Here is a 13,432-nt window from a genome sequence, read left to right as displayed (position 1 = left end):
ACTCGTATTGTTTATCATATTGGATAATAGTTTTTTGTGTCTATAACGTCTGAAATGTAATAGTAGTCTGAGGACGTTTTACTTTCGTTAGATGAAACGTTACTGAAATACATTCGTGTTAGTGTGTAGTAAAACTCTTAAATCACTTAGAATAACATCAAAATGTAGATAATTTTTTGAAATTTTTTGTGCCGTGATCATTTACTCTTCTATTCGGTCATAAATAACCACCCAAGTGTCGATTCTTAATGAATAAAAGGTTTAATTATGCGTTTCCCGCATTCATTTCCCGCCAAATTGATTTCTTTTATTACTTGAACAATGGGTAATGTAACCGCTGATTTATCGACATTCTGATTGGCTTAGAGATAGTCGCCAATAAAAAAAAATTATTTATGACCTCACCATGTGGCATTTGCGACATCACAATTGTATTTTATTATTGTTACATTGTTTGCGTAACAATTGATCAAATAAATTGGATTGTCCCGAGAGAGGTTCATTACCAGAAGATTATTACGCAATAATTATTCCATTGTTACGACACAGCAGGGATTTAAATAAAACAATCAAGAGTGTGTCAGGAGTCATAATCCAGCTTAATTAGCTTTATTATATATAATATATGTATATTTGGGCAGGAAAAGCGTCAGACGGTTTTATATCATTACATATGTTAATTACGCCGGATAAAAAACAAATATAATTCCTGAATTACAAAAATTTCGTCTGAAATCTTTCCGGGCTGATCATACAAGCGGAAATAACTTAATACAGATATAGGATAGATTTTTTTTCATATTTAATCCATGGGAGGAAAGCCAAAGAGCCGACTTAATCATAAATGGTGAACGTGCCCGAGTTATTAGTCGTTTTAATTGCGTTTTTGGCAAAAATCTTGTTTTCAGCAAAATTCGTTTTCCTGAGAGCAATTAAGCGAATAAGCTGAGACAACATTGAATGTAAGATATTAAGCAATCGGAACGCATAAGGTCAAGTGTCGTTTCGATGGAATCCGCCCCGGTATATAAAATAAGATTCAACACATGATAGTAATGCCAACAATTTCCTTTCTAGACAATAGATATTTTTTGTCAAAATTTGTAAGAAAAAAATTTAACAAAAATTTCGGTGAAAGATTTTTATAGACAACTGATCAAACAAGGAACTGTCAATCAAGAAAATCGGCCACCAATAAGAAGGTCGGAGGTTATAAATCAGCCAATTAGAACAGAAGGCGGGATTAAATACCGCCACGCCTCATTTAAGCCAGACATTTGCCCAAAAACTTAAACTTAACGTACAAGATTGTTAAAAATATCCGGTAAAATAACATACAATTTTGTAGTATTAAATCTCTCGATCGAGGGATAAATGTAAATACCTCGCTTTCAGAGTCGAGATATATAATTGCGAAAACACGATCGAACTTGCATCATTACTGAAATTTTGGAAGCAAATTTTTATGAATAACACAAAAAATAGTAAGAAATGTGATTTTTTCAACAGCATGGACTCGACGACATGACAAGATTCTCATTTATGTACACAGTCTGTTTGCTTAGGAGCAAATGGGGTTTTTACATTAAAATAAAAGACTGAATTATAATTTTAGGTGCAAGCATAAGAACTTGCCCAAACACAGATAGGTCATGGGACATTGGATAGACTGATTCGGGAAAGATAAAAATTAAATTAGAATTAAAGTAATTTGAGAAGCTATTGTCTCGACTTCCTTGTCTGAAATGTTTTATTGCGATGCCTTTTCATATTTTCACTCAGAACGAGGCTTAGAAAAGCTACCAATGTCTTCTTCGGATACGCCGGCATTTTTCTAGTCTTGTATTACCTACCTAATTTGTTACATTTTGTGAAGTACTATGGATCACTATCTAGATCTGTAACTTGATTGATATATTGTTCAACTTTTGTGTATTACAATCTCAAAAAGGTCACGAAAAACTACTAAATTTCAGTATTGGTAGCTGTTTCCACAGAACTGTTTAAAATTAATTAACTAAGAAAAAGAAAATTTAATCATTTTACATAAATATATTTCTGCTGTAAAACATAAAAAATGTTTGCCAAAAATCTTCTCTTTGTTGTGGGTTATTAGCACTTGGCACGGAATAGTATCAGTTACAATTTACAAATACAACCAGAATTCTCAGACTGGACGGTCAATTTCAAAGTGTGATCTTACACACTGTGAAACATGCTACAAAATATACTTAAATAATTCTGTGTTACGATTCCTTAACAGAAGACTAATAGCATTATTATATAAATATAGAAACAAAATTTTTTAGCCAGAATTTATTTTATTTTAATCCCACACGGAAAAATCTTAAAAAACTACTATTTACAAACTTCTTTCAAAAATTGAGATTTAAATTACAGAGAAAATTTGAAAAACTTTACAATTTTGTTCAAAAAGTGTTGAAGTATCTCCTTGTCATTAAGGCATTGTCACGGTCAGTTTAAGTTGAAGATTAAACATAAATTGGGGTCGTTTTGGGCCGGATAATTTCGTGCGAACTTTTGTGGTGTGTGATAGCCAGAATACGACTATTATTTGGCCTCATTTATTTAAGGTGTCTGTGCCCCCGAAAGCGCGAGAAAAAATAAACAAAGTGCGACATCTAGTTGACTTGCACTTCTTCAAGTCCAGGGTATCAATGACCATTTACTGACGAACAATGCATCACAATAACTTTATCTAGTTTGAGATGAGCTTTTGACATATGGCTGTCCGTAACTTTGCTCCGAGATGAGTATCCTTTACCTCTGAACAAGTGCACGCAACGTACCATTCTAGTGCTATATAAATTCAGTATCACTTCAGCTTTTCAGTTGCTGCTCGTGATTTGTGTAGAGATGAGTCTCTTTTATATATGAGCGAGTGCGCGTGACCTCATTTTAACATCGCCTATTTTCTAAAGTAATATTACTCAGAAAATTTAGTAAATTTCTACAATTTTTCAACAAATTTGTTGACAATTGAACAGTTAATGAAATGAAACGAAAGTCGCGAACTTGGGATCAAATGTTGCTGATTTATCATTTTTTTTTACGGTTGGGTTCAGGTTGTTTGACATTTTATTGTTTTTGTGACTTTACACGATATAATTGGATACCAACACGATATCGTGTGAATCTGACACTTTCTGTTCGTGGTATTTGAATAGGAATTAGTTGTTGGCATTACAGGTTGAAAATTCCAGAATTCAAACCGCGCGCCTTCCAAATAACTCAAGGTGTAATAAATTAGATAGGAGACACCTACCTACTTGTCTTGAGCCTTGTTCGTGATGAAAATAGCTTGTAAAATCTGACATTTTCCATCTTAACATGTAGCTTGCAATATTGGAACGTATTGTAATATACGTTTTGCCTTTTAATTTTTTTTTTTGACCTCTTTTTTATATTTAAACTAGAATTCGCATTTTTGTTGTTTTTCATTGTCGTATCAATCTGTTGTTCTTCCCCCCATATCTCTAGATCGTGAAGAAAATGAAAACAAAAAAAAAATTCCATTTCTACCTGACAAATTGTTCATAGCCTTGTTCGATGCTAAAAAACACTTATGTTCAAACGACACAACCTCAAAATCCATACACAAATCCCCCGATTAAATGAATAGTTGAAACCGTCTTGAAAACCAGCGATTATCTTGTCTTCGGGAGACAAATGATTTTCCACTTCAAGAAATCCCTGAAATCCGCCACTCTATAATTTTATGGTCAGTTCACTATTATTTATATAAAGCTTATTCTACGTTTTGAAGAAATAATATTGTTTACCTTAATTTTTGTACACTATTTCAAAATTTTGGGAGCTGCGTTTCGATAAATTAATGTTATTAATTTTAAATGTGGTTGAAGTGTTGGACTTAAGCAAGTCGGCATCTTCAACTGCAAGCACTTCACCCCATCCAGTGTGTAATAATTTCGAAAAAAGTTTGTAACAGGTCCGTAAATACCAGTTGTAGTTTGCCCAGAGCACTGTTTAAAGACGCTGTGTGAAAAAAAAAACATACTTTCTATTTATAAGCAATTTTGTGTGTAGCTTCGATCAAAACTAGATACGGAGACCTTCATGCATGCTTGATGCGTCATGTACCTATGTTTGATACTATTTCCCGAGAATTATGATGCAGCCAATTTTGCTGGCTATAAATTACAATAATGATAGTTCTATTCTAGGCGTTTGTACGAGTTACAAAAATTAGGCGTTTCCGAAAAATAAAGAACTTTTTCGGTTTCAAATTAGATAAACAGAAAAACAATGTTTTTTCCAAAATCTCTCGCTTTTTTCTGCCCATAATACGTCTTTAATCAACGTATTTTAGTAAAAATTAACTCCTTGAAACACGATCAACTTTTTGAGTAAAAAAATACAGTGTAAAGTCGGCCAAAGTGCTGAAAGAGTTAATCGATACCATTTGATATAAACTATTAAGATGTAATCCTAGTCTTCTGCTCATAATCGTGACTCTCAATGTAAATAAATAAAACTTTTTTATTCATGTTATACAACGAACTTTCGGCCGAGAGGTCAAAACTTTGTCAGTTTTTCATAATTCTGTGAAATAGACAAGTTATATAAGCGCCATGTTCTAAGTTTGATAATTTTATTCTAATTTTCATTATTCTAGTTCTATTACGACTTTGGAGACTAGCCAAATGACTCCCGTAGGATTTGTACCTGAAATTATTGCCTAATCCTAACCTGGTACATACTACGTCCCAGTGTCCGCCATCTCGGTCCACATACTACGGGAGCATCCATGTTTGTTGTTACAACCTGTTTTTGACAATATTGAAACTAGATGGTCATGGATTACACGCTTATTTACGTCTTTTTGTTTTTCTTAAAAAGCGTCTCAAAACGTGCAAAACGTGGTTTGTTTTGGTTTCAGGAAAACACGAAAACTCAGGCGGGTAATAACAAGGTCACGCTATCGTATTATTTTATTATATTTTAAAAGTCAAATCAAGAATATTTTTGGAAAAACCAGAATCTGGCTATGTTATGAGCTATATATTAGTAACTCAATGCGATAACATGAGACCTACTAATTTAAGAACGGCAATAAATATATTTGAACTGAATTCTTTTCAAAGTTATAGTATTGTTTATATTCTAATACTTGAATAGGAGAGTAAAAACTATAGAAAAGACTCTTTGTATACCTTCTTAGTCTTCATTTATACGGAACGCGTAGTAAAATTGAAAATGAAAGAAATTAGTTGAACAATTTATTCTCAACAAATTTGTCACAGCATGTAGATTATAAACTAGATATCGGGTTCACAAACTGTTGCAACCCATGTTTTGCATTTTTCCGAGCATTTTTCAAAATTAAATGATTCATTTTATTCTCTGAGACATAATATTTTGGGGATTTTAAACGTATAAATAATTCCATCTCAACCCAATATTATAAACATGAATATTCGCACTTTTAGACGTGCGATTTGATGAAAAATGTGGGGAAAAAAATTACAAATTCAATTTTTTGAATAAAATTGATAGTTTTGTGAAGAAGTGCTAGGTTACATCTCCTCCTTTGATCTCCTTGCTCATTATTTGTCTCCCGAAACCAAGACTTCCAATTAAAAATATATGCATAACCCCTGAACCCAGTAATCCACCGTGAAGACAAACCACCAATTTATTGGACTGTTACAATTTCTTGTTCGCAAATATTAATTTGATTTTTCTATATTCCCCTAAAACATGCAGAGACTTCATATACGTTTATAATGGCTTTGCTCAAAACTATGTCATAAGCAAGCAACTACTGTTGTACATGTGTAAAAATTTACATAAATCATGACTTTTCATCTAAAAATGGAAATATATGTGATTAAAATAAGTATTATATTTAAAAAAATTATTGTGCAAGTCACATAAATTCTAATATTTTATAAACAATCAAAGGCGTAGCAGGGGGGAGGGGGTGAGGCAATTTTTCGTATCTCGAAACGTTTTTTATTCTCGCTAGCTGTGACGTTCAACTTGGTAATTGAAAAATTTAAGAATTTCCCTTTAAAAATGCTGGGTACGACCTTTTAAACGATTGTTGAGTCATCCCGATCCATTCATTCATTTTCAGTGAAAAAATACTCAATTCAGATCGCTTGAGATAGAATTCATGGTAAAACAATAATTCGCACAAATGGCGCCAATTTCGTAAAAAGCACCGAACTCTCTGTCAGTTCATTTTAATCACTTAAAATATTTTTATTTTGACGAGAGGTTTTACAATTGTAACAATGTATTAAAAAGCCTTTATCAATCCATTTTATCAGTTTAAATTATTCAAAACAATTTAGAAAAGCGCGCGAAAAATCATTGTAATTGTTATTTCACAGATGATTTTTTGATTCCATTCTTAAATTAACTGTCATGTATGACATGGCTGGAAAATAAACTTAAAATTGGAAATATTCTAAAAAGGGGAGGAATACGCTAAAAGAAATGAGTGCCGCACTCCCGCGCTTTTGCACTTCCTATTTCAGTTTATCTTTTAAATCCGATCTAGATTGTGTCGTCACAAAGGATACAATTGCAATAATGAATGTAATTAAAAATTCATCTCCACGCTTTTTTCTATTCTAATGTTTTTTGTTTGTTACGAATAATGGAAAATTCATTTTAAATTTGACGAAAATTGACCCCAAAACCATTTTAATCACAATCCCTTATCTAAAAAGGTTTTCTAATTCCGGAGAGGTAACATATAAATAAAAAATGCAAATTACTTGCATTTTATTGTAATTTAATTTTGCCAGCTGACTGTAATACATTTTAGGCGGCGCTGTAAACAATGTATGGTATCAATAAATTCCTATTTCATTTTTGAAAATTTTTAAGGCTTTACAGACACCTTATATATCTTTTGCAACTCGTCTGTCAATGCCATTTCTGATTTTAGTCAAGGGCTCGCGACCTTGATTTGGACAAATATTGTTTGAAAAAGCCGCAATAATTTTAATCTCTCAAAATCGTGACTGCGCTCATAAAATCTTAAAAAAGAAAAAATAAAGGACAATATTTTGGGTTAAAACATTGCTTATTTGGTTGTATTTGTTAAATATTTTTATTTATGTTACTTTCAGCGATTTTCCGGGTTTTAATTCGATGTTGGTAATTTTATTTGAAACCCACAAAAGAGAATTTCCTTTTAAAAATTAGAAATTGAAATTTTGATGACAAAAATTTTCTTTCTGAAAAATTAAAAAAAAAATGGCGGTCGATCTTAAAATATCAAAACATAGAAATCTTCCAGGTAATTAAAATCATAACGGGTTCAGTATGTACTTTGATGACGAGTGGTATGTCATGGGTGGCTGCATACGCATGCACATAGCGCCAAAATGTCTGAAACATATTGTAAAGTCTATCATCACATTATTAAATCATTCAGCAAGTTTCAAAAAATTTTCTTTCTAATTTTCGGATTTTGGATAATTAATGAGTAAAAATCGCTGAAAGCCGAAAAACGCGTTTTTTCGTATTTATACGATAACGATTTGTGTTTTTTTATTCAAAATTCGCAAGTGTCTTGGTTTAACGATGAAAAAAATTGTGCTATCGGCAGAGATATTGGTATCCAAAATATTCTTTCATTGATGGTCTATACAAGTTTATATTCAATTTTATATTCATTTTTTTCAACTTCATAATCAACTCAAAATTGAGTATTTGTTGCCTTCAATATTTGATCCATTAATATTTTTATATGTGATTTTATTCCAATTCGACCTTGCCCTCGTATCACACACACACACACGCACTACTCACTCTCCTATTAACGTTAAGACCATTCGCTATTCAAGTCGTAATTTGATCCTTAGATTGTTTTTCGCTATAAAACACCAATTCGCATAATGCGTTCCCTAATATCATAATTGGAGTCCATTTCTACCCGATACTATTCGATCCGGAACGATATCATCTGCAATTTAAGTCAATAATTTGATTACTTTAGGCGCACTTAACGTACGAGTTACATTACTTATTATATATTACGAGAAAATTGAGAATAAATTAGGTTTTGAAAGCGAATATTAAGATTTAAAATGTTCAAAAGCTGTTCAAGCAGCTAATGAATGAGAAATATTAGAGTTCGTTGGAAATGAAATTCTGACATGGAATTTCTAGAGTGTTCTGATAAGCAGTATTAATATTTTCGCGTCTCGCTTCACCCTGAAATGGCCTTCTTGATTGCATTTTTATATTCTGTAAGTAGGTTAGCCTTTTATGACTCGTTGCCCCTTTCGGGGCTTTTAGCACTCATGGCCCCTGTTTGTCATTCCAGTTGTATTTATAGTGTTTTTTGATTGGTAGATTTCAAATCACATTGTCTTCAAACAATTCATGCTCAACAAAGTGAAAATGAAATCAGTGGCATTGTGGCCCCCAATAAGTTCTCTGTTTCCCCCTTAATCCCTCGTTGTAAACCTATGTTATAGTAGGGAGTCTTGTTTGTAGCGAGAAGGTAAAAACATTTTATGTAAAAATCTCATCCCCCTCATTTTTGTCGCTTGTAACAGGCCTTGTTCAGATCGCAACGCTACACAATACCTCTTACTTTCAATTTCTCTGTTGTTACCGAATAAGAAATGGACAAACACTTGAAAAGTGAAATAAAACTGTTGAAATTCCTGACAGCTATTGAACACACACTCCACAATAGATCGGGCACACTTTCAACTTATAAAACCACTTTTTATTGTTAACAACACGATGACAGGGAGGCGTTTAAGTGGACCTCGGAGTGTTCCCTTTAACTTGAACGATAAATTTGTGGAAGTTGGATCGAAGCTATAAAATTTTTTGTGATGTGATTTATTCAATTCCGTAAAAATCAAAAATCAGATTAAAAACAAGTTTATAGCCAGGGACAGAAGTCTGACATACATAGGACGAAATCTCACAGATACGTCAGTATGAAGCAACACTCTTAATTCACTTAGAATCGTTATTCTTGCTACTGTGTCCTTGTATTATACATATAAGTTACAGAAACACTTTCGTGTGCATCAAGGCTATTAATCAACTTAGAAAAGTCAACTATATTCTCTTTACAACGTCCTTGTATTATGCTTATACAAAAGCATAACTGATAGGTAGTTAGTACCTCAGAAACCCCGAATGACAATATATAATTCAGGTTGGGCTCTACGTGAATAACTATTTATTTTTTTGGTGCTCCCGAAGTATGCGAACCAAGATGGTGGACATCGGAGCGTAACATGGGTAACAGGTTAGGGTTAGGCGATAATTTTTTTCCAATTTTCCTTATTTTAGTCCTATTATCAGTTCGAAGACTAGCCAAGAGCCTCCCGTAGTATTTATACCTAAAATTATGGCCTAACCCTAACCTAGTACACATATTACATTCCGATGTCCGCCATCTTGGTTCGCATACTTCGGGAGCCCCATTTTTTTCCTATGGTTTGGGAATGGTAGATTCACTCGCATATAATGCATGGATGCTGTAGCAAGAATAAAGATGAATATTTTTTTTTTCGAGAATCTTCTTAACACAGATTTATTTCTGTTTCGTCTGTAACGTCCTCTATTTGTGTTAGTGCAGAGCAAGACTTCGGAACCACTTAAATTATTATCAATTAAGATCGTAAAATACGAAAGGGAACACTGTTTTCTGAAGTGCATCCTAATCACAATACAGTTCACTTTCATTTATTGATTTTTCAACCTTTTTATTAACTTTCATTCCAAGGTTTCGTGGTTTTATCTGCGGTTTGGATTCCGCTTTCAATAAATTCAAAAACAAAACAGAGTCAGTAAAAATATTTAAATACTCCAAATTGAAAAAAAAAACACAACCCCTAAAAACTATCATAATGAGCAAATTTGAGTGACAGAAAATTAAACTAAGAAATGAACGTTCGCCCCTAACCGTATCAATTTAGAATAATTTTTTATATTAGGTTGGTCAACGTAAGGTCCCGAAGCCACTGGCATTAGAAGAATTATATGTAGGTTTATACTTGCGACATAGATACCGGGGAATAATATCAAGTAATCAAGTTTGTAGAGTTTTGTTTGTTTTGTTATCTTTGCTACAGCGATTAACATGAGACTCAAAAATTACAAGGATATACTGTGCGGGAAACAACAGATAAATAAAAAAGAATCCCATTTTTTTAATTGACTATTTATTTTCTAAATGTTCGTGGATTCCACAGCTGCTCAGAACATAGTAATAAATTTAGTCCTTAAGAGGTTTCGAGTCGCCTTCTGACAAAGAATTTTAATTTTCCATTGTTAAAATGACCTCTAGAATTGTCCGCAAGGTCACTTGAAATGTCAGATGTGACAATAGAAATATTTAATTACTTAAAGAGGAATTCGAGACTGATTAAAAGGAAAATGGAGTTTGAATATTAAATTAGGTCTAAGAAGCACAGATTTGACTTATTAAAATGTACAGAATTGTGATAACTATTGGAAATCTGGTTTTGAATCCCGTGTATCTGAATCCAAAGCTCTAAAAAGCATCCAATTTTGTTCCATATACTGCAAGTTAATGCATTTTAGAAAAATAATTATTAATAACAGAAAAAGTAGTGGTTATTTTTAATTTTTCTAACAGTACTCTTTTTATTTTAAATTGAGTGCTCGAGACCTTGTCTTGAGCGAACTTGCAGCTCTTCTATCAGTACCTTCATTTGGGCAAACTTGCAATTTTTCTATTAGAACTCTTCCCACATTTAGTTGAGGGATCGGGACCTTACTTTGAGTAAACATGTATAACAAATACATAGCTCTTTGTGTATTAGTGTTTTCTCGCAACTTCTTTATCAGTAACTCTTCCCACTTTTAGTTGAACAATTACAATAGTTGTGAATATTAAATCCTATAAAATGGCTCGCACGTCCACTTATGCTTTTCAATGGCGGACAATGTCGCATAAGTGGCAAACAAAGGTTTGAGAGTTGTTCAGCCAAAAAGCTGGACTAATAAATGTAGAAATAATCTCTCACGACCGCTGAGGTTACAAATTAAAATCTGGCTTTGTTAAATGTATTTATATAAATAACTTTTACTGCCATAAGAGGTAGCTTATTCGTTCGATATTAAGCTCTTCACTCCAAGTTCTGTTAAGGAATAACTGACCGCTTTTCAAACGCACGACATAACACCCACTCTGAAGCTTATCTTTCTGAACAATGCTTCACCCTTTCGGGGCCACTCGCTGCCCAATTTGCGCTATGTTTTTAGGAGATTAGAGGGTTGGAATTATGGATAATGGCCGTTTTGTGAAGAGATGTATTTACACGCGTGTCCCAAAATGCCGCTAGTTTTCATCTTCCGATCACAGTGTCAGCTCGAAACGCTATAGTATCTCTACATTAGTCTTTCATGATCTTAATGAAACTCACAACTCTTCTATCAATACCTTTCAGTTGAGTTCTCTGTACTTTTCAAACTTTACAAAACATATATACTACCATATCTAACAGATTTATTTCCTTTTCCAGCTTTACGAAATCGACGATGATCCCGTACGAAAGCAATTCCTGGACGAGTTATTCACTTTCATGCAAAAACGAGGTAAGTTTTATAGTCAGTATGCGTCATTTCATGACGTCATTAAACTTAAGACGTCGTAGAGGCTCAAACATAAAAGATGGATTCCATAATAAATGACGTCACAAAGCCTCGTACGGCAAGATAGGTTCAAAATGAACCATAAAGATGATGCACATTATTGACGTCACAGACGATCGCTATAAAATTTAGATACAAAGATGACGTCACAGTTGATGACTATAAAATTAGGATACGAAGATGACGTAAATCACAATGTCACAGTGGCTCGTACTACAATTTGAATTAATATATAAATACAATTGATGGCGTCACAAAATCTCACACCTCTAGATGGATATAAATTTAAAATAAAATGACGTCTCTCGTATGACGTCATGATTTCATATCTACAAAATATACTGAAGCTTATACATAAATAATGCGGTCAAAAATAGAAAAAACTTCTATAATATATCAAAGATTGTTTTGATGATAAATGAAGTTAAATTATTGAGCGCACCCGCCGTAAATTTATCGAGTTTCCCAGGAAAATTAACAGGGCGCCATAAACACTTTGCTTCGGCGATAATGAAATAATATGATTATATCGACACTTACTTCGTTAGAAAAATTAGAAAACAAATTTAGTGCGATTGAATGGAATTTTATGGTTGATAATTTGTTAAAAAAGATAAATGGTATTACATCCCAGCAAATGCATCTGAAGTAATTTACTGGCTAACTAATCCCATAACCGACTTGGACTAGTAATAGGACAAAAGGCCATGGTTCGCCATAGCCATCTTATCGGCTTTCTTATCCCCGGGAAGAATATGGAAAACATTTGAAAATTTTTCTAAAATTCAACTTTGTAATTTAGTACTGAAAGCTTGTCTGGTCAGAATACACCCTTGTATGATCCATTAAGGAAATTCTGTCTCTTTACAGTCGACTGCACATTTACAAAATATTCTATTATCAATTTCAAGTCCGTTTGAAGTGAGAAAATTTGATTAGCAAAATTTATTGTTTTGCTGTCAATAAATATGAAGAAAATTAAGAAAAAATTATCGCTTTCATGTTTTTTCCAGAAAATTTAATTAACATAGTCTCCATATAATTATGTTTTAATAATAAAGAAAATTTCTTTTTTAAATGTATTAAAAAAAATTTTGGTTATTACTCAATATTTTTTCAAAGAAAACCTTTTATAAAACAGTAAATTAAATTGATGTGACAGATTTTGTGATCTAATAATACATTTGTAAATCATGGATTGTCACGCAATAATATATTTTTCTTTCAAATTCAAGCTCGTTTATTTCGTCATAAAGAGTCCAATCAACTTTATATTGTAACGCAACAAAAACCACTTTGTGGGGGGTCAATGACCTTTTCCATGGTACAGTAAGTTAATCCGGTACCTTTCGTGATCAGAAGATTTGAGACGCTTTTAGGAGACATCAAAAAAATTAGAACAAAATCAAGATCTTCTTATCAGAATATTTTCTCTTCAAATCAAATATAAAACATATATAACTAAGGTATTCAAAGGTATAAAGCATCTGTGGCCCAAATTATACTTCCGATGAGATACTATACAGCTATTATGGACATTTTGGCACCAGTATCACGGAGCATGAAGGTCCTCATTCCCTATTTGTCAATTCCGTGTCCCATTGAAATGTTTAGTCTCACTTTTGACAGGTTTAAGAACCGTATTTATGTATTCAGTGGGCTTAAAAGCTGATATACGATATGAGGTGTTTTTAATTGGGAGCTTTTGTAACTAGAAACGGATAGAGACTGAAAAAGGGTAATTTGAAATCGCACCATTCTAACTTCATTATTAGTTTAA

At 32.8% G+C, this 13,432-nt stretch overlaps 2 protein-coding genes across 4 annotated transcripts in view; one reads left to right on the top strand and one right to left on the bottom strand.

The window, feature by feature from the left end:
• The window catches only part of LOC120345419 (calcium/calmodulin-dependent protein kinase kinase 1-like), a 310,354-nt gene that overhangs the window by 128,506 nt on the left and 168,416 nt on the right, over positions 1–13,432 (bottom strand). The gene's annotated exons all lie outside the window — the stretch shown is intronic.
• Positions 1–13,432, top strand: part of LOC120343344 (protein dead ringer homolog) — a 57,021-nt gene that overhangs the window by 22,835 nt on the left and 20,754 nt on the right. For all 3 annotated transcript variants that reach the window (XM_039412487.2, XM_039412506.2, XM_039412497.2), the window contains exon 8: positions 11,523–11,595. In XM_039412487.2, coding sequence (XP_039268421.2) covers positions 11,523–11,595 — 73 coding nt within the window. The remainder of the gene's footprint in view (positions 1–11,522; positions 11,596–13,432) is intronic.

Source organism: Styela clava, chromosome 1, assembly GCF_964204865.1.
Source record: "Styela clava chromosome 1, kaStyClav1.hap1.2, whole genome shotgun sequence".
Taxonomy (NCBI): domain Eukaryota; kingdom Metazoa; phylum Chordata; class Ascidiacea; order Stolidobranchia; family Styelidae; genus Styela; species Styela clava.
The sequence above is the reverse complement of the archived record's forward strand: the minus strand, read 5'-3'. Positions and strand labels throughout refer to the sequence as shown.